Below are 22919 nucleotides of genomic sequence, written 5' to 3'. Positions count from 1 at the left end.
TGTGAATTTATGTTTCGTTATAGAATACTTGTTTTCATATTTCTGCCATGTTCATGACATATTGTGTGCTATTCTCAAGAATCATATAATGCTGAAAAGCAAAAAGCCATCACTCTCACTATAAAGAGAGAAACGGTGTAGAACTAAAAGAGTATTAGGTGATTAGTATTGAAAAAAAGTCAAAGGTTCTGAAGATTTTATTTTTTTCAGCTGAATTATGAATAAAGTCCTGAAACATAAATGCCTCTCCACAGTGGTCTAAATATTTCATCAGATGAACAATCAATAATACATACCCTTTTAACAATTTTGGAAGGGCATAAAAATAACTTTCAGTCACCACCTCATTTGCCCATCAGAGTTAATAATAATAATAATAACAATAATAATAATAATAATAATGAGAAGAAGAAGAAAGTACATTACCAGTATATGAATTCAAAAACATCGAGTGGAAAGATTATACACTTTTTATTTCTATCTTGATATCAAAAACAACTAATAAATTCTTTAATATTAATTGGATTAAATATAAAATATATGATAATAAAAATTGTAGAAGTCGTTAAAATCATTACCCCTGATAGTAAAGCAATGTGGAAATACATAATTGACGTAGAAAAGTAAGAACGGATTTTTGAACACACAATATCTGAAAAGGTAATAACGAATAATGCAAATCATATTTCCCTGTCAGTAGTTAATTTTAAAACTCCTTAAACATGGCAGATACCGTAATGATTCATGAAAATGTTCCCTAGCCTCATCAGGTGTCATCCATGTGAGACTATATATATATATATATATATATATATATATATATATATATATATATATCCAAAGTGGCATACAAAACAATGATAAAGGCAAAAAAAGTTTAAAATTTTTATTCGTAAAATACAAAATCATTCATTACAAATATAAGATGCACTCTTTTAAAATCTCCAAGACCTTCTATGCTAGAACATCAGTATGTCATGCATCCCAGGACAACATAGTTGCCGTTATTAGTTTTTAAATTAGGACACGTACCTATTGACACGTAGAAATGGTCTTGAAGTCAATGATAATTCCTTTCAATGGAAATTGTACAACCTAGGCTACATTCATGCATGACATTTGCGACATTTATTCTTCGTTGTTTTACTTATTTATTTAATCAACTCCTCATTAAGATGTTGATATCACTGCATCATTCTTGTTCACCACAAATTTAGAAACATAAATTTTCTTATGGTATCCTTTAGGCTTATTAATGTTTATTCAAAAAAATGGTCCTGTGTAAAAGAAAAATATGTCTTGTCTGATGTGATTACAGTTGCCAAAGTAATAAACTCTAACTACAAAGCTTACTCCTTATTGTTGGTGCATGTAAATGTTTGTATGTTATAATTTATATGCAATATAAAGGGTGTTATTTAGCCCTATTTTCTCATATCTACCTATTATAAAACTGTTTACCTAAATTGCTGAGTAATCATCTAAAAAAAAAGTGTAGTGTCCAAGCAGGAGCAGTTTTATTCATTCCAAATCTACAATAAAATTGAAGTTGCAAATATGAAAGTGACTGAACTTAACTTTTCCTTACCTGAATATCCAAAAAACAAAAACATACATATGAACCAACAAATGCAATGTCCACATCTGTGCAGCATAAATTATAATCACCTAAGTTTTCGATGATAGGTTATGATATTGACAAAAATCAAATGAACAGCAGCGGAAAATATTGCATACCCTTACAGAACACAATAAAGAGTTTCTATTAAACTAAAAAATCATGTGGAAAAAAATTAAGTAACATATGTACAAAACTCGAATAATTCAAAGTTTCTGTTGGAAAGTCCTGAACATGCATCTTTTTCTGAAATTCAATTTCACTAATGTAAGAATTAAATGATTTGTAAAAAATCATTTAATTTATAAAAGCCGCAAAGTACATTAGTCAAACGCAGCACGTAAGCTAATTTTTAACTACCAAAGCTTGTGTAGATTCCAAAGTCACATGTGTTACGTATGTTGTTGTTAAAAAGCATATTCAAGCAAGCGTATTATAATGAATATTGTTCAATACTTAGGCCTATGTGACTTATTCAAGATTCATTGTAGACTCATAAACAATACATAAAACATTAACAGTTCAATAAAAATAATTTTAAGAATAGAAAAATAAACAACAATCCCAATGGTGATATTACGCATTGCATTACTTTAACAATTATGTGCATTTCGAGTATTTACAAAGTCAACCATATATATTAGACAAAATTATCCCAGGTATCAATGGGTAAATAAGTGAAGTCTTAAAGATAGCATTAGCTATTTCTCTAATATATGGTTATAAACTACCACTTTTTTAAATTAAAAAATACACCAATCCCCATCACTATCTCCTTCTGACTTATATTTTTGTTTTTTCTTCAGCTCATCCATCATCTGAGCTACATGCTATAATCATATGTGAATGGAATGCATCTTTACGAACTCTGGAAATATAACATGCAAAGGCTGAATGGACCTAAAAGAATTAAACTAGAGTACCGTTTTTCCTTGGTGCTAAGCAACACGTGAATAATAAATAAGACAATAATTTAGGTGTTAATGAATGTGGACTAACTAGTTTATTTATCATCTATCTCAAGTCCTATATTCAGCAAATACTGTAAATGGTATCAATTTTGCGATAAACAACATCCAAAGGAACATATTGTGTCTACTGATATATATAAAATGAGATTCAGGTATTCTCGCGAATAATGATGTAAGCTCTCTTGGGAGGGCCCAAAAATGGCTTGCAATCTACAAAATGACACCAATAACATGCCAAATCATCAACGTATCAGAAATCTTAAAAATATTAATATAACAAGTTTTCTAAAAGTATTTACATATTTACAATGGTTAATTTTTATATCCAATTATTCTCTGAAGAGATAATGCAGGTGCTAAATATCATGCTCACTCTTCAAAACTTGAATTTCCAAGCATTCAAGTAAGTCCATTAGAGTCAGACATCCCCAGTCCCCTTTTATAATATTCAGCAGCCAGCAATTGTGAATAGAACAAGGGACGTAAGAAAATAATGACCCGAAGTGCATGTCAGATGCCAATTACGAAAATATCAAGAAACAAAAATTCATTGACATCATCAGGCACCAACATACAGTCCGTGAACTCCTTTGCAAGTTAGAGTCAGTACGGTATATACCATAAAAAACAGTGTTTTACAACCATTATTCTAAAGTCACACAAAAGTTATCATTTGCAAAAAGATGAAAAGAACAAAAAGGTTTGTTGAGCCCGGTATCATATTTGTCTGAAAACAATATGGCCAATAGCGCAATGTCTTGTGGGTAAATGACATCATGCAATATTGATAGCTCGCTCTTCTGGTCCAACAACTATAGACTCTTCCAGGTTTCTGTTCTCATATATATTGTTATTGTGTTTGTCAAAGCCATCTGCTGTTTTATGGACAATATTTGTTTTGGGTTTGCTTTCTTTTTTGTTACAATTATTTATTTAAGATCATTTCTTTGCAGAATTTTATCCTTTTTGTGTCTGCACATGATTGATGATGTTAGTTGCCAATCTTTTATGCACATGCTATAAAAATTATATATCTTGTACCATCTAAATGCGTTGCATGATGTCTGGAAAATCATTCTTCCGTTTTCTTTTACTCCTTCGTTTCCATTTTTACTGAAGTACAAATCTGATTTCCCTATTATTTATTCACTGGAGATTTTTAACTACATTCAATATTCGTTTATAATTTAATTAATATATTTTAACCTATCATCAATTATACCAATGAACAAGTTATAAATGATTGTAACATTCAGTCAAGACTTCAATACAATGACTTTTGTTGCCAGCCATATTTCTAGCAGAAGGCGATATATAAACAAGGTCAGTCATGTGACCAGGCTACCATCATTCGAAACAATCATGGACTTGACAACATTGTCTCAGCCTAGTGGGACATGAGATATACGTGGCTTATATTTGGATTGGGGGTGATAAAGGGAAAGTAGATTTTTGTAGAATTTTCTGTTGAGTCATTATTTTGTTGTTAATTTCCACACTTCCTAAGAACACACTTACCATTATAAACGAATGGCAGATGGTGAAACCAATATCGCAAGAAATCTGAATTTTAAGACGTACAAACATCTGCGCTCATATCATTATATGCACAAATTTCATTTGATTTTACCCCCCCTCCATTTTCTCACAATGTTAAAACAAAGATTCATATAGAATTGTACATCATAACAGCATGAGAAGTAAAAAGACTAAGTGAATGTTTCAGGAACCGTTGAATAAGTGTGCAATTGTATTAGTGTTTAATGGCATCTCAGTACCAAAATGGTTTTATTCTGCCAATTAAAATTAAAGTTCTAAATACATAACAATGAAACATTGCACACAACTTGAAAAGACAAACCCTTCCAAAAGAATCTAAAAATGAAGAATAGAATAGGGTAGCATAGGCAATCAGAATCTACCTTTACAGAGTTATGGAATCTTTTGTCATTTTAAAGTGATAGAAAATTAAATGTAGCCTTACAAGAGGGACTGAAGTGGCATCATAAGTTTGAAAACTACAACAAAACATATTACAATAGTGGCTAAAACGATTTTCATCAGTAAATTATACTAAGCCTTTCATGACTATGTAAACATTGTTGAAGTGGCTGATAACAAACTAAAGTACTAGATCATGTACCATGGTTTGTAACCAAAATACAGCAAGTACTAGTTTTATAGAGACCTTTGAAACACATTCCAATTCGTCAGATAACTTGATAATTTGCCTATTAACTTGATAATTTGACCAACCGACGAAGTTCATCTTACTTAAAATGCATATCAGTTCCTACAAAATTAAATATTTTTTGTTCGTCATGTGATGCACAATTTGAAAGCAATCAATAAGCTAATGCATAATTAATAGGGTTCTAAGACATTTCATAAAATGTACCCAAGCTCTGAGACACTGTGAAGGCTAGTTCTGAACCTCCACCCTGTTTTTATAAAACAATGGAATATTGTATTTGATACATTAACAGTGAAATTAAATCAACTATGCAACAATACAGTTGAAACGTTGATCTGGATATTTTCAATGGCTCGGATACTAACATAATTTGGTCCTTGAGGTGAAGAGAACCAGTACCCAACAGAAACAGTTTGATGTGATTTTTAAATAGAAAAGTTCCTGAATTATATCATCATATGAAACTATGAATTGCAGTGCCTTAGTAGTGCTTCCATGACAAATGCACATTTCAAACGAGCTATGGCCAGCTTAATCATATTCAAATAGCCATTAATTTTAGAAACTTTGCAGTTTGGTTGAAAACAAATATCATACATTTATATTAAAAATATTGTAAAAAATCTGGAAGAGCACAATAATAACAATGAATTCAAAATACTGAGGCAAAAGGTTCAAAATACAAAAAAAAAACATTCTCAAAAATGACATTTCATAATATCAAAAGTCGACCAAAAATATATCACACAAGAAAATGCAGCAGCACTTTAGGTAACAACCTTTAACTGCATATATGAAAACCTTGCAAATTATTTACACATGATTCATTCCTAAATAAAGTGACTACTTGCTGTTGGTTCGACGTAAACAAAGAATACTTTTTTGGGTACGTGCAACTGAGACCACTTCAAGTGATGTCCTACATTAAAATATCATAAAAACATTCAATAAAAATATCAGCTTTTTCATCAGACATAGGACTCCATTGTAAGCTGAGTTACCACAGAAACTTCGGAAATGCCAGTCGTGGACATGCTAATATTAGATCGGGATGATACATCGTTACTAAAATTATATCTAGGCCCGGTACTCTTTGATATAATGGAAACTTGACTGGATGCAGTCTGAAAGGGGAAGAAAAATAAGAATAAAAACAATTCAGATAATGGGACCAATGTTGGCCTATAAATGATAGCCACTGATTGCACCGTATAGATAAAAAAATGAAAACTTTCTAGAGGCATAATCTATACAATCAGCAACATCAGCCTTAAGCTAAAAAGGAAACATCCTCAACGTCTTTAGCATGGTGGAGTGTTAAGTATATTTGATTTCATTTATATTTGATTTAATTTAATTGTTTGTAAGGTTTAAAATCTTTTTATTTTTGATTTCATTACATTTCAAAGTAATGTAATTTTGTTTACTAGGAATTTGATATTTTCCAAAAATTACTTTGACCTGACTGTTAGTTGTAAACACTGGACTTTATATCTTTTGCTGACCTAGTTCCTGGTCTTGATTGAGAATCAAGTAAACGTCTTCTTTTTTCAATTAATTTTTAATGTGTGAATGATAATAGTGAAATTGTGGCTGTATTGGAATATGTGACCTTAGCTGTGTGGATACCTTCTAAACGGTTCTCAAATGTGATCACACGACCCTCTTACAGATATCTGTTTTGCACATTATTTGTCTGCATAACCTTTGCCTATAGAGAAATAATCTCAGTTGGGCTTTTAAACACTGGGGTGTAAGGTGTTCATTTTGTTTGTGACCAGTTTGGAGTTATATTTTAAATTTTATTCAAATTATTTGGATTCTAAAAAATAATTTTTTTCCTAGAAATATTTGAGTGCTTATACAGAATTCTTGGACAAAAACATTTCTTCAAATTCTATTCGGAAATTGAACACCAGAATATTATTGTCTGTGGAATAACAAATAACTGTAGACACTACATCACCATACTAACTACAATATATGTCATCGCCTTCCATTTCGGCTTTTTCGTCAGAACTCAAACTCAAATTTCATTAGAACATTTCATTACTAGGACTTCTAAAATTTAATTCGTGGATTTTCTTGGATTATTTTTGGAACTGATTCTTAAAACCGTCAGTTCTTATTCTTTTCATCTTTACAATGTTTTTCCAGGGAAATAAATTATTTGTTATATTTTTCAAAGCTTGTTGTCTTCACTCTTTCTTTTGTTGCTGTTTATTAGAGCCTAAACACGTAACAGGAGAAAAAAGCATTGAACATAATTTGCTGGCATTGAGAACTATATTCAGAACTACGCTTGTCCACATGACACAATATGGCATCTGACAAAGTCACAATCATAAAATGGTTGGTATTTGCTGTCATAGCATTTAAGGTGCACTCTGCCAGAGTCGAATCACCAGATCCGTCAAAATTCTGGACTTGACAGAATGGCCGGGGGATGACCCGATTGCTTAAAAATATGCGGCTGTTAAGAATATATGGCTAGCCCAAACAATATCTGCTACTGTGCTGTCTGATTGGATGCAGCTGAAAAACACTGATCCAACCAAATTTCTTGTTACATTTATGTGGAAACTAGTTGGGAGTTTTCATAGAATCCTCTATAAACAAAGATAAGTCAGATATAAATATCTCCAATTTAAACTTTTCACACTCATTTCTCTTTATAGCAAAGCGATGTGAGTAACATGAATGTCACCATATTTAATCTCTAACAGGTCATGTCAAGAGGTCTCTGACTGGTCATATGATTTCCCTTCCTATAGATTCGTATTTTTTATCTGCAGGCACATGTTCAAAATTGTTTTGGCTATCTACAAATGACAAGAATAAAGGTGGAAGAAAGTAGATCAATACTCCATGACTAAGACATACTCTGAAATTGTTGTACACACTCTTTAAGTGTATTTATTCTACTTCTCGCTGACCTTTTAACACTAGAATGTATGCACAACTTTCATAAAATTAGGGTGTTCTATCATTAGAAGGTTCTCCATTGTTCTTAAAGACAAATATTTTTAATGAATTTGTCTTATTATCAGACCTGTACTTTAATATGTTTAAATCAAAAGATATATAGATTGGACAAAACAAAAATTAAAATGACAAAAATATATCCACAAATTTATATTCACTGGGCAAAGTCCAATTTTTGATTACAGAGAATATACTTTGCTTTGAACTTGGAGAATGTAGTGGAAATTATTTAATGAAGCTGAAGAAAGTAAATAAACCGTTTGGCTGGTGGAGCAGAAGCAATCAATCTTTTATAGATAAACTTATTTTGATGAAATCCTTGATTTTGACTAAATTCATTTATCTTGTTTAGCTTTACCACATTATTCAACCCACAGAGCAAATGAATCGAATTAATAGTTTTTTCTAGTTTATTTTGGAGGTAAAACAGACAAACATTTAAAGGGACACTCATATGGCATTTGTAGGCAAAAGGGATTAATATGGCTCACATTTTCTCATTTGTGTGCCACATAAAATTTTCCTGGATTAGGCGTCTTTAAGTAAATGGAATTATTATATGGCAAAATATTGGTTCCTGAGCAATTTTTGGAAAATTTGGAATTAAGCAATCATTTGAATTATAGAGAGTTAAAGTGGTGTTATTTAGGCTTGATCACTATGGACACATAAACCATCTGCTGTTCTGGAGTACTTTCCTCAAGATATTCTTAGTTCACTTAATATGTTAATTTCAAATTACACACCATATGGAGTACAAATGTTGTACTTATTTCTTGTTAATTCACAGTGTTTTCTGTTCTGTGTTGATTTAAAAAAAGTACAAACAAATAATTACAGTAGCTTGCTTTTATCTCCAAGAAATCTGCATAGTGGAAAACGAACATTATAAGTTTTCTTGGAAGTGGAAATTGTTTTCATGATCTTCTAAACAAAGGTTCACTTCATATGGAATAAGAAAAAAAAACATTGTTTAGAAATGACCTGAAATAATATGACAAAAACGCAATTGTTAGGACATGTAATTGCACTGTGCAATTAGTGCAAATGAAAGGACCAATTTCTGGGCCCGACTATGTAAAATATATATCAACGCAATTCACGTTTATTTTAGATTTATTTATTGAAAGATTACCACAAACTAATTTATTTTAAATGAATAGTTTAAAAAATTATAATGATCAATGTATGTTTGTAAAGAGGGAATACAAAATATTGAGCAATAATTCTGTGACTCCAGTTACTGAAAATGTTTCAAAATTACTTGTGGAACTTATCCGAGTTTATGATCTGAATTGTATAAGTACACAAAAAGGAAATAACAATTTGTATAAGCTTATTAGTTTTGTAATTCTGTTTGTAACGATCTTATATCATATAAGCACCGGCTTGTTTAAAGTTTTTTTCAGGGGTTTCAGGAGTAACATAATAAAAGAATTAAAATAATATAAAATATGACTGCCACTTAGTTACTGAAACCTTCTTAAGAAAAGCATTTTCAACTAATTTTCTTCAAGTCTTACAACTACTTACTGGCATAGAGGATCTGCTTCTGTATCTGGGGTCTACATGACGTGCTTTCTCTTCGTAAGGATCAAGGATGAACCCTGGCACATGATTTATTAGGGCTCTATGTTTTACAAGGGCTGGACCCCACTCCGCCGTCGGTGTTATTAGAAACCGTAATTTCTGCAGAAGGAAAAGGTAGTAGGATAAAATGCTTGATACCTGATTAAGTTAAAATAAAATCGTTTAAGCTAATTAATAACTTTCGGCAGGAAAATCGCACTTCTTTACCAGTCATCAATTTACCGTGATTGCAGTGCAGCCTTATACAGTGTATTACAGCAAGGGATGTAAGTACGACTTTCAATTCAAAACATCCAGTTTTAGCACTAACATTCTGACCAATCTATTTCTGAAGATTTTAAGGACACAGAATGTTCTCAACATATGATCATTTGTTACTTAAAGTCTGGTGTAATATGATGACCATAGGTGGGACGCGCTGCCAATAATTCACAAGCACATTTATGTGATATGTTGCTCATAACACGCTCAACACCCATGAAATCCTCTGATACTTGTAATAACATTGAGATGATTCTGGCGATAAGGCTGAATATGGATTCCGCTTGGAATATTAGATCATCGAACGAAGGTTTCCCCCAATCACTTGCGAGTATATTTCCAATGTATGACGACGGGCGAGCCATTCTTGACAGTTCCGCATTTTGGAACTCCACACATATGATCTATTTGGATATTCCTGCTTGTTCCAAAAGGATTTACATTTATCTTCATTGTTGGCCCTGTTAAACTGTCTTATGCTCTCCCATAATCTTTATCTTTCCATTGAATTATTTTCTCCCTATACGTTCTAGTCATCAAGATGGTGGGGCTAATTGAATCTGACTGACAGTTGTTAATCTGGATGAGATCTGTTTTGGTATGCAGTTTTGTATGAAGAGTGACTTTTCCATAGATCATGTGAAACTCATCATTCAATTGTTCAAACTGTTAAGTTTTGTCAAAGATTTTTGAAGTAGTTAATTCAGAAGATGTACTAAATTTAATGCAAAATTGAGTTTTCAAAATGTTGTGAGTGAAGGACATTTGCAAAAGAGTTTGCTATTTGACTGACGCTGTTGTTTAAACTCTTGTAACACTGAGTCTGTTACTGAAGACATATGCATTTACTATGAGGACTTGATAAGTGAATTCCTTCAATTTGACTGTGTAAGTTTAGACGGTTGTTTTGCATTTATTGGAAGTCACTATCAATATCAGACTAATCTTCAGCGTAACAACCTTCTTTCTCTGCTGATCTCGTCTCTCTCTCTCTCTCTCTCTCTCTCTCTCTCTCTCTCTCTCAGTCTTGAGGAGGTAGATGGTGTTGAATTAGGATCCATTCCCACTTGCAAAATCACTAGGGCAAATTTCTGCTAACACATATTGGATGGTGTTGGGCGGCAAAGAACGTCATTGCCGTTTGGTTTCTTTTTTAATGATTAATCTTCATATGACGGTAGATAATTCAAATTTGTTTTAAATACATTATATGTCTCCCTGTATACAGAGCCGCCCACCTCCACCCAAGAAAATACAATTATTCAGTTTAAATATGTGAAAATGGAACAACAAATCACAATTCTAGTCAGAGAATTATAGTACATCATTGTAAAATGCACTTATAACAATACTCCAGACCATTCCTCTCAAGATTATAACCATGATAGCTGGTATGTCTGTCAAAAGAAATGATACTCGGCTACAGAATGTCAACAACATAATAGAAAAGAAACCTCCATGATGTGAGATAGCATATCAGGAGAGAAAAGTAAAGATATATGTTATCATTTACAAGAAAGAAATGTACTTTGGTTTTCAAAATGTCCCAAACTAAAAATGAAAACACATAACTGAGACCCTGACTGAAGCGGAAGAACCCATTCCACTGAAGAACTGCCTCATAAGTAAATGCAATATTTCTTATTATTACTTTTTATTTTGGAGATTCCTTAGCCAAAACATACTATATCACATTTAAATTATTCAGAATCATCTTAAACCATACTTATTAAAGACAAAGTTTTATATCGGAAGAACAAAAAGTAGAGCAAACAAAAGTCACAGAAGTGATTAACAATTAAACCAGTACCAAAACAACGAAAAGTCAAAATTCATGTCCACAAACTCTCAACAGCCGATTATGACAATGAATGAAAGTCGATCTTTCTCATGCTCATTGTCTAAACTGCACTTCTGTATGGTTAGCTAAAGAAATTACGTCTTACCGCTAGAGGGGTGGCTGGGTCGTCTGTTTTATAAATTTTGTAGAGTGCTGTTATTGGAATTGCTAAAACCGCTGCTGCTGCCATTATCCAGCCCATGGCATCCGCCCACCCAGGGTAGAGGTAGTCTCCATATTTTGAAGGTGAGTAATCAACAAACGTGAACACAAAAATAAACTGAAATAATAATGCGAAACATAAATAAGACAGAGCTCCATGTACGGAACTATTACCTGACTCAAAACTACTTTCCTTTCGTGTCAGCCAAATCTATCACAATAATTTTACATTGAGAGAGCAACAGTCAAACTTGCGTCATTGAAGATATGTGTTTCTTGGTATGCAGGTAGGTAGATGCATAGGTAGGTAAGTAAATATGTAATGCAGTAGACTTTGAAACTCAACCTTATTATAATGTGACATATGTCTTGAATTCCTTCTTAAGTTTATTGCAATTTTCATATTTACATTTTTTTACATCTCATTATTAATAGGCATTATGTCTTGGATTGTGGTGATGTGACATTCAACCCTAAATAATGTTCTTGTATTGTTGGCGATGATGAATGTTTTGTCTTAGTCATACCATAATGAGAAGCATGTCCATTGAAATATGTTAAACGCATTGAACAAATAATAGGATAATCTCACCAGAACAGCTGCTGGACTTAATCCATACCAACATATCTTCCACCATATCCACTGTGGTTTACCAAGCATCACCTCCAAATCTTGGAAGAAGCGAGTCAGACCTGCGGGTAGCAAAAGGTTTAGCATTACCCAAAGGTAATGTCTCGCAAAACAAAACACATAAAGCAAACACTTATATTGTCTTTCTTCCAAACTGTATAAATTAAAATGGGTATGTTTTTATAATTGTTTGTTCCATTCTGGGCAACATATGCAAGATATAAACTGTTGTCAACTGGCTAACATATTTCAACCTCTGTAATATGATAAAATGGTAGATAATTTAAAAATCTGAGAAAGCTTCAATTACATATATATTCATTATTTTACCCTGTTCAAACAAATGCAAGTTAAATGTTAAATGGGTAAAGCTAAAAATTGTATATCATTCACTGTTTATTCACTTGGCATCCGTAAAAAAAAATCCTTACCATAACAGTAGGCAATAGCGATGTTTTCTGAAAATCCAATAATAAGCAGCGTCCAACCACCGACGTAATTGTCCATCAACTGCAGCAAGTACATGCCTCCCTAAAATAGCAAAAAAGAATTAAAAGGTATTGGAACAGCTTTCAGAGCACGTTTTAAAAGATTTGATCCCACAGTCAATAAACTTTACTCAACTCCAAAATGTTAATCCAAACTTTTATAACCAATTACAAGGTGGGATTTGTCGATTTTGAGTATGATTTATAAACATGGAGTCATATCTCATACTTGTAACCCTGAGAACACTTTTATGATGGATGGGTCAGACCTGAAATTATGCAGTCTCAAGTTCCACCTTGGGCTCAAGTACAAATTCTGGCTAATGTGGGACTGTGAGTTTACATTAGATGATCAAAACACCTGAAATTTAATCTAAGTTGAGTAGAACTATTTATGCATGTCTTAGGCCCTTCATCTTTGTATGAACGGTCTTTCTTCCAACTTTGATCAAAACGAATACATGTTGTTTCTTTATGACACATTCAAAGAAAAGCCTGATGCTGAGTAGACATACTGACACACGTTTTCGATCACACCACTGCCGGTCTACATTGTTCCTAAATTATTGGGCAACATGCTGACACACATTTTCGATCAAACCACTGCCGGTCTACATTGTTCCTAAATTATTGGGCAAGTGAATAACACTGGTCTACAACCAAAATGCTTCCGAAATAAATGTAGTCAAATGTTACTAATTCTGGGTCAATAAGAACTAAAATGATGCATACAATTGTTGATTAGTTTTGAAGATATGAATTATATCATGCTATTCCTAGAAGTCACGGATGATGCAATCATAATTAAGTTTACATCACTGCTGAACAAAGTGCCCTATATCAGCTCTAGAAATCATACAGTGTCGTGTTTTCTTGTATGTCAGTGTTTGATGTTGCAAAGGGACACATTTCTGTTTAGCCAAAGTGAGCAGAGATACCTCTCACCTTTCACCTATATTTTGGATGCAAAATTGGAGATCAGGACAAGATGTGGGCCCCACACATATGCTGTAACACTTGTGCAACAAATCTTTGCCAGAGGCTGAACAGGAAAAATGAAATATATCCCTTTTTGCAGTGCCAATGATTTGGAAACAGCCAACAGAACATATCAACAATTGTTACGTCCCCATGGTGCCTCCAGTTGGGAAAGGTGTGTCAAAGACGAAAAAGTGGACTGTGCATTATCCAAACATTCTATCAGCTATACACCTAGTAGCCCATGGAAAAGGACTGCTAGTTCCAGATGCACCAGAATCATTCTCACTTGAGTCAGACGAAGAAGAGGACGAGGATGAAACTTCTATTCCTGAACCATTAATGTCACATGACCCATATTTTCTCCCATCCTCCTCCTCTGAACCACACCTCATAACACAAGGCGAACTGAATGATCTTGTCTTGAATTTGGAAGTATCCAAGAGTAAGGCAGAGCTGTTTGGCTTCAGATTACAGCAGTATAATTTCCTGGCAGGTGATGTTAGGGTTTCTTTATTCCGTGACCGTCAAAAGGATCTTGTCTCATTCTTCTTCGTGAAAGGTGATCTTATGGCCTGAAACAACACTGATGGTGTGATGGCAGTTCTCAACATCTTTCGTGGTCCAGATGAGTGTAGACTGTTCATTGATTCATCTAAGACGAGTCTTAACACTGTTGCTGCGTAATGGCAATGGCAATGTTTGCTATCAATTCCAGTTGGTCAGGCAGTCCATATGAAGGAAACCTATGAAAACATGAAACAACTTTTGAGGTACATAAACTATAACCATCATCAGTGGCATGTTTAGCGGCGATTGTAAGGTTCTTGTTCTCTTGCTTTGTCTGCAGACCGGATACTCAAAGTACTGCCGATTCCTCTGCGAATGGGATAGTCGTCCAAGAGATTCCCACTAAATCAAGAGAGATTGGTCACTCCGACCGTCATTGGAGCTTGGGAGGAAAAGTGTTCAACATCTATCACTTGTTGAATCAAGGAAGATTTTGAGACCACCCTTGCACATCAAGCTGGGTCTGATAAAGAACTTTGTTAAGGCCATGTACAAACACAAGCAGCTTTCAACTACCTACGTGGAATCTTTCCAAGGTTAAGTGATGCTAAGATAAAGGAAGATGTCTGTGTTGGTCCTCAGATTCGCGCACTTCTTCTAAATGATTCATCTAACAGTGCAATGCGTGACCTTGCAATGCGCGGCATCTGACCGTGCAATGCGTGGCAAGAAAAAAAGGCATGGAAAGAGTTCCAGTTAGTGGCTACAAAGTTTCTGGGAAAAACAATACAGACAACTACAGGGAGTTGGTGGAAAACCTCCTCAATGCATACAAATGTATTGGTTGAAACATATCACTAAAGACATTTTTGCACTCTCGTCTGCGGAGCAGTGATGATCGATTTCACCAAGACATTGCAGCAATGGAGAAACGCTATCAGGGAAAATGGAGCCCATTAATACTTGCAGACTATTGCTGGACAAAGAAAAGAGATATTCCATTTAATTAAATCAAGAGAGAAGTCAAGAAGCGTCGAGTAGACACTGAATAAGGACTCAACCATGTACTTGCATACACATGATAGTTTTTTGCCTTTTGTTTCATAATAAAACTTGTATGTAACCCTTTTGCTGTTTTTTAAAGTGTTACATAAACAGGACAGGTGAAATATGAAATAGTAACATGTAAAGCAACCATAAACACATGAAAAAACAGGTTTACAATTTATAATTAAAACTCTACTATCTGTACAATATACATAAACGTAAAATCTGAAAGCTTAAATATCTTGGAAACAGTAGCCAATTAGTTGTTTTAATTATTATGATTAAATTCGGCACATCAAAATCCAGAATAAACAGTACATTTTTTCTCTGAAGCAGATGAATGCAAAATAATTGTAGACCAGTGTCATCCGTATTAAAAAATATATATTTTGGTGCTAGTATTCACTCAGATTCTGTTGCAAGATTGTTCTTAAGTCGTCTTAAGTTTTATTATTCTATTTTTTACATTTTGTCTTTTATTAATGGAATCCATCAATGCTTTCTGAAATAGTATCTTGTGTTTCAATTTTGTTTTAAGGGTAAATAATTTTAAAAAATCATAATGCACCAAATAAAATCTTACTAATGTTTGCATTTACTTTCAGAACAAAAAAGAGCTAGAAATCAAAATTAGCGTCGTCACTTACTGGACAAGTAAACGGTAGGCCCAGAAGGAAGAAAATACAACAGATGATTAAGATGACGAATGTTTTTTTACTTCTGAGATAAGGGTACTGGTCCATGCTTCCCGTCAGAACTGTTTCGACCATCGCAAACTGTAATAAAGAAACCAGTCAAACGTTATAGTAATGCAGACATAAATAAAACAGTCTATATAGTGTGCCATAATAATACACAATTATAATAACCAGCATAAGCTAAACAAATCGGATTAAAAAATAAGTGACAAAGTACAAACAGTTAACATCACGTAGATTTTTCAACTTAATAAATGCTATACCTAGGCCTCATTTATAAAGCATGAGGTTTTTTCCAATTGCTTATTGGCTCAGCTTGTAGTATTTCTACTAATGTAGTGTTTATCAACAAAATGACTTGCAAGACTAGTATATATAATATCAGTATAATGAACGTTATGTTGTATTTGTACAATATTTACAAGACTATCTTTGCAGATTATTTTAAAGTTCACTAATACGTTCAAAATGCAAGGGACATTCTCCACATAATTTAATTTAGAAATGTTGTAAGTGAACAAACCAAATCATAAGAGACCGAAGATAAATTGTTTTATTTCATCCAAACAACAGAACACAAACAATGACACAAATTGTTTTCACATATAGTTCTTTCTTTATTGATTCTATTTCTGTCTTCTTTCAGAATGTTTACCTGACTATCAAGCCCTAAAGTGATAAGCATGAGAAAGAACAATATGGACCAAAATGGTGGAGCTGGAAGACTTGTCACAGCATCTGGATACACCACAAATGCCAGACCCGCACCTGAAACAAAAAATATGGAGAATAAATGGTGATTTCGGCAGCATGTTAGTCATGGTCTTACACCACAAAATGTAACTGAATGGTCCATAATACCTTAAAGAGGAATGAAATGAAACAATAACTACTAAATTTATGGAATTATAAGGTGTTATTTCAACTGCAACATCACTAACGAAAACTATACTGCATCAAAGACAACAATCACAAAATATCAATCGTTGTTATAATGGTTATTCTGTGGTTATAATTCAAAGACAAAGTCAACAATGCTGAATCATCAGATTATTCTGTAAATAAACGACGTCTTAAGAAATAATGAAAATAGGTCCCGCTTAATTGTGTGTCAATTATGCCTTTGTAACCATAATTACTAACGACCATCTAGTTTAACATCTTGGGCATCACAGATCAGTGCTAATGTCAGGAGTTAAAACCCAAATTTCAAATAAAATGGTCCTTATTTTCCGAGACACTATTTAACAATCAAATTCCAAGATCCAAAAAAAGTGTGAAACAAGAACAATCATAACAATCATTGGTCCTCATACCAGCTTGTCCACATTCAAAATGTACCATCTTGATTGGTACTAGCATTATTCATGTTGATATAAATCTTACTGATTAGGTTCTTCATTTTGACAAAGACGTCTTCTAAAAACGTCATATTCTGAGGCATTATTTCTATGATGTGAAATCGATCATTTTCTGCACAACAAAAAAAAAACATGTCATCCAAAACAATTAATCATGCAGGAAAACATGTCATCTTATAATGTTGTATGGACGGAAGAATAAAAATGTCATGATTGTTTAGAAATTTGTTTTCACTGCCACAAAATTGTATCTTTTATAGTGATTGTGTATGGTTTCTTTCAAATTACAAAAATAAATCTTACCATCAGCGGCCACTTTATCAACAGTTGTCCCCTGTTTGTGTGCCATGTATCCCAAAAATGAAAAAATTACAAATCCGCCAAATATGCAGGTGAAGATATCTCCGATGCTGACTATAATTGTATCCCTGCAATAGAGTTAAATCTCAAAATATTAAAACACTTACTGTACATCATTTGAAATCGTAGTATCAAAACTTCCATTGTCATCTAAGGGCCCTAAAGTAATATATTTGGCTAGGAATTGATGAGTGAAATTTTATTTTCATTGAAAACTATAGATGATAGAGTAATAGCCCTATGTCATACTCTAAAAATAACAGTTCAATTTTGAGGCATAATTTTATTGCTTACCCTTCAGTGCTGAATACATAGATAAAACAGGAAATAGTGTTTAGTCTCTAAAAACCATTAAACTGCTGATGTTTATTTTAACAACAACACACCGTCACAAGAACGGTTTGATATACATATGCATATATATATATATATATATATATATATATATATATATATAGTTGCTTCTTAATCTGATAATGATAACAGCAAATATTTAATAAAAAGTAAATAAGCAAAAAACTGGTATAAGGCAAGGAGTATGAATGTCTACCATCACATTTGCTATAGGACCATGCAGTAGTGCATAACCATGTCACAAATATTTCATGGAAAGTCGTATATACTTAGCTTACTCCTCGCATCATCTTTTTCAGGTGAGTAGTAGTATTAATAGTAGCAGCAGTAGTAAATTTATACTAACACCAAGATATTGTTGTGGAATCTATTATAACTGGATAAGGTCACCAGGCCACCACCAGCGATGGACATGGAGAAAAATATTTGCACGGCTGCATCCTTCCACACCTGTATGCAACACAAATTATAGCGACAAAGATTAAAACCTTTAAAAGCATATTTTTGGACAATAGATCATCTCATGATTATCAATCACGTATATCTCATGTATTTTATGATATAGAAAAGCATGATTTGTTTTCTTCCAGTGATACTAAAACAAAGTTAATATTTCTACCATTTCTCACTACAGTAAATATACCGAACAATGCAAGATGAAGACATGCTGCCATAATAATATTTTACCTCCTCCCCAATTTGAGAATCTTGAAACATGGTGATACTGTTGTTACGTGTTAGGCTCTTTACAACAGTAACAAGAAAAGAGTTAAAACAAGCTTTGTAAACAAAAAAAACTAAATAATTTATTTAAATGGAAAAACAAGGTAAAAATGAGGGGGAAAAAGTATGGTTTTGCGAATCAAATCCAACAATAATCCAAGAATTTTAAAAAAATAGAAGTTCTAGAAACAAAAAATCCCTAAATGAATTGTCATTGGAGTCCTGATAAAAAAATCCCAGATGGAGGACAACGACGTATGCAATAGTCAGTGTTGATCTGATGTGTCAACAGTTCCTTGTTGAACCACAGAAAATAATATTTCAGTTTTGAATTCCAAATAAAATCTCAATAAATGTCTTTGTCCAAGCATTTTCTACAAGCACTTAAATATTTCAATGATAAAGAATTAACAACTCAATAAAATAGAATTTCAACTCAATCTGGTCACAACAAAACACCCTTAAGTGTCAATGGTTTTTATTCCAACTAACTAAACTCTCTACATAAAAAGGTTATACACTAATTTAAGACGCAAAACAGATTCCCATATGAAGGTCACATGATCATGTTTCTAGAACCATATAAAAGCTTTATATGCCTAACATCATTTACTCACAGTATGGCCTCGATTTCACATTATGAATCTACACTAAGAAGGAATTTTAAAAAGCTGTTTACTTCAATTCAATGACTTCTGAATCTAGGTCAGGAACAAGGTCAGCATTTGTTACAAAGTTTATATTATTAGGTGTTTACGACAAAACAGTCAGTTCAAATTAATTTCTGGAAAATGTAAAATCCAGTAAATAAAGTTATAACACAATAGCAAGTAATGGAATAAAAAAAATTAAACTAACAAACAATCAATTACATTAAATCAAATATACATAACACATCCCTCATAAAGAATAAGAAAGATTTATATAATAAAGCTTTCTTTTTACATAGATTAATTACAGATGAGGTTTAAAAAAAATAACATAAGAAGCAATCTTATGAGTTATACAAAGTAAACATGAATTAATGCATTTCTATACATGTGAATGTGCATATGTTATTAAATTATCTTTTCCCTTGATGTGCCTGTCATTATGATATCCCTGTAACAACAAACTCCACCTTAGTAGTCTTTGACTTTTATTTTTCATCTTGCCGATGAAAGTAAGGGGGCTGTGATCACAAAACACAATAATGGAAGAAGAAGCTGAACTAATGTAAACTTCAAAATGTTGTACTGCCAATATCAAAGCAAAACATTCCTTGATGATTGATGATTTATTTCTTTGCTGCTTATTTAATTTGTTAGAAAAATAGCAACACTGGATGATGAACACCATTTTCATCTTCTTGAATCAAAACTGCTCCAACCCCATCATCATTTGCATCAACAGACAGTTTAAATGATCGGCTGAAATTTGGAGCTGTAAGAACTGGCACGCTTTTAAGTATGGCTTTTAATTTATCAAAAGCCTCCTGAATTTTTTCAATCCAAAGAAACTTGTTTTCCTTGCTCAATAAATCTGACAGCAATTCAGCAATTATGGAAAAATTGGAACGAAATTTTCGAACGTATCCAGCCATACCAAAAAATCGCCTCAGTTGCTTTTTATTTACAGGCACAGGGAATTCAGAGATAGCCCTGACCTTAGCATCTGTAGGTTTAACTAGTCCATGTCCCACAATATGTCCAAGAATAGTTACACTAGCACGACAGAACTCACTTCTGGATAAATTAATTATCACTCTTGCATTTGTGAGTCTGTCAAAGAATTTCCAAATTGTTGCTAAATGTTCTTTCCCATGAGTAGTTGTAGATGATGGCATCGTCGATGTAAGCATCACAATTGTCTAGACCACTGGTGATCATATTCATTAGACATTGAAAAGTACCTGGCAAACCTTTCATCCCAAATGACATTACTTTATAATGATATGGTCCATCTGGAGTCACAAACGCCGAAATTTTCTTTGCTCTTACTGTCAGTGGAATTTGTCAAGATCCTTTCTTACGGTCAAATTTGGTGACATGCTTTGCATTTCCGATCATATCAATGCAGTCATCAATTCTTGGTAATGGAAATGAATCTGTTTGTCACACTGTTCACCTTCCTATAATCAGTGCACAAACGGAAAGTTTTATCTGGCTTCGGTTCAAGTATACATGGTGAACTCCAGTCACTTTTACTGGTCTCTATGAAATCGTTCTCCAGCAAATACTGAATTTCTTTTTTCTAATATTCCTGTTTGAGAGGATTCATCCTGTACGGGTGTTCTTTCACAAGTTTGAAATTTACAATTTACAAAGGCTTGTGAGGTTGTAAGGTCAAATCTGCACTCTATTCAATCAGAAATGAAATTAAGGTTAAACACTGTTCCGACTGTCCTGAGACTAAATCTGATGACAAATTTACACAACTGAGAGGAACATTAACAAAGCCGCACTCTACTCCCTGAATAAGAACACATTCATTAGAAGATTTCTCAGATAAAGGCAAAGTACTTGATAATAAAAGACTCTGAGAAGCTCCTGTGTCCCTTAAAATTTTAATAGGGATGGGATTGGCTGAATCACCCAAGAGTGATTTAGAACCCTTCGATATGAATGGTTCATAATTCTCCATAATAAAATCAGACTGCAGTTTATTAGACCGAACAAATGTATTGCCTTCAATACTTGACCATGACCTTGACCTCTCAGAAATAAGAGCAATTGGAAGAGGCCTGTCTTGATTCTGATGCTTATTTTTTAATTTGTTTTAATCACAAACAACGTGTCCTTTCTTCTTGCAATAGGTACACGTAGGAAGAGACAATGATTTTTGATCAAGCTTCTTATCAGAAGCTTGATTTTTAAAAGATGTGCCAGACTGAGATTTAGAAGGGCTTGTATTAGCCTGAAATACTTTCTTGCCAGAAGACTGCTGACTGGAAGACTTGCCTACAAAAGAAATTTTATGACCTAAAGAATACTCATCAGAGGCACGAGCAGCATTTTCCAAGGTCTTGACTTTATGCTCATCAAGTTAAATGCTAATGTCACTATGAACGCAGTTCTTGAACTCTTCAGCTAATATTACTGAGTTGTCTGAGACTTTCGTAACCTTTATTCACCTTTCTAGAAGAGCACTACCTATCAAATTGTCGTGCTTTTCCCCATGAAAATTCACACATTGGTCTGGTCAGTTGATTTCCTAGAATTCCTAAAACCTTGTCGATAAGCCTCAAGAACTAACTCATAACCCTTCAAGATACAGTCCTTACCTACAGCATAGCCAGCACTCTGCTCAAATGACAGTGAAATTTAAATATACAAGCTTTACCAGTGAGTACACTTTGCAATAATAGAGTCCAGTGCTCTCTTGGCCACATCAAATTTTCAGCATTTGTTTCAAAATAACGAAAATATCTGTCTACTTCTTTTTCCAGAAAAGGAGGTACTAACTTGACATTTCTTAAAACATCAAAAGTAGGGGATTGTTTGCTCTTTACCAGCTCTAATTATTTTAATTTAATTTGAAATTCCCTCTCTTCCTTTTCTCTTTGCATTTGCATAGCATCTTTTTCTCTCTCTCTCTCTCACTTCCTTTTGTAACTGCATTTGTTCTTTCTCTTTCTCAAATTGCATCCGCATTTGTTTTTCCTCTTTCTGAGACTGTGTTTGTCTTACTTTCATCTCTCTTTCCATTTGTATCTTTTCTATCTGAAACTGAACCTGTTTATCTCTATTTCCAACTTTTTTTTAGCTGTACTTCCATTTTCAAAATTTTCCAACCACTCTTAGGTAAAAATTCAAAATAAAATTCTTTACTTTCGATGATATTGTAAAAAAAGATTGTTGATTTCACTAAAGATTTCTTAAAGGAAAAATATCATTTGGGATTTAAAAACTTCAAAAACATGGGGAATTTAAATTTCAAAAAAAAAGTTTTTTGCAGTTTTTTAGTGTATGAACAACATATCCAACAATTAATACAAAACAGCATTTGATAAGTGGATAATGAAACTGAGAACATATATAGAGGGTATGGGAGTACTTTTAGGGAATGTACATATAAACATTGTTCATTAATATAGACCTTTGTCTCACAGTGGAATAATATTCATGACTTTTCAAATACTCCTCGTATATTTGACATATGTTACAGCA

General features: G+C 33.2%; 1 protein-coding gene across 1 annotated transcript in view; it reads right to left on the bottom strand.

The window, feature by feature from the left end:
- Positions 1-872: 872 nt before the first annotated feature.
- The window catches only part of LOC149788938 (sodium-dependent proline transporter-like), a 59146-nt gene continuing 37099 nt past the window's right edge, over positions 873-22919 (bottom strand). The window contains exons 8-16 of the mRNA XM_089975083.1: positions 18395-18498; positions 17638-17762; positions 16629-16741; positions 15923-16051; positions 12684-12783; positions 12214-12314; positions 11566-11739; positions 9302-9457; positions 873-5907 (exon numbers count right to left, since the gene is read on the bottom strand). Coding sequence (XP_089831209.1) covers positions 5752-5907; positions 9302-9457; positions 11566-11739; positions 12214-12314; positions 12684-12783; positions 15923-16051; positions 16629-16741; positions 17638-17762; positions 18395-18498 — 1158 coding nt within the window. The 3' untranslated portion in view covers positions 873-5751. The remainder of the gene's footprint in view (positions 5908-9301; positions 9458-11565; positions 11740-12213; positions 12315-12683; positions 12784-15922; positions 16052-16628; positions 16742-17637; positions 17763-18394; positions 18499-22919) is intronic.

This window comes from Sinohyriopsis cumingii, chromosome 11, assembly GCF_028554795.1.
Source record: "Sinohyriopsis cumingii isolate HCF-2022 chromosome 11, ASM2855479v2, whole genome shotgun sequence".
Lineage (NCBI taxonomy): Eukaryota > Metazoa > Mollusca > Bivalvia > Unionida > Unionidae > Sinohyriopsis > Sinohyriopsis cumingii.
Note: the sequence above shows the minus strand (reverse complement) of the source record. Positions and strands in the feature narration are given on the sequence as shown.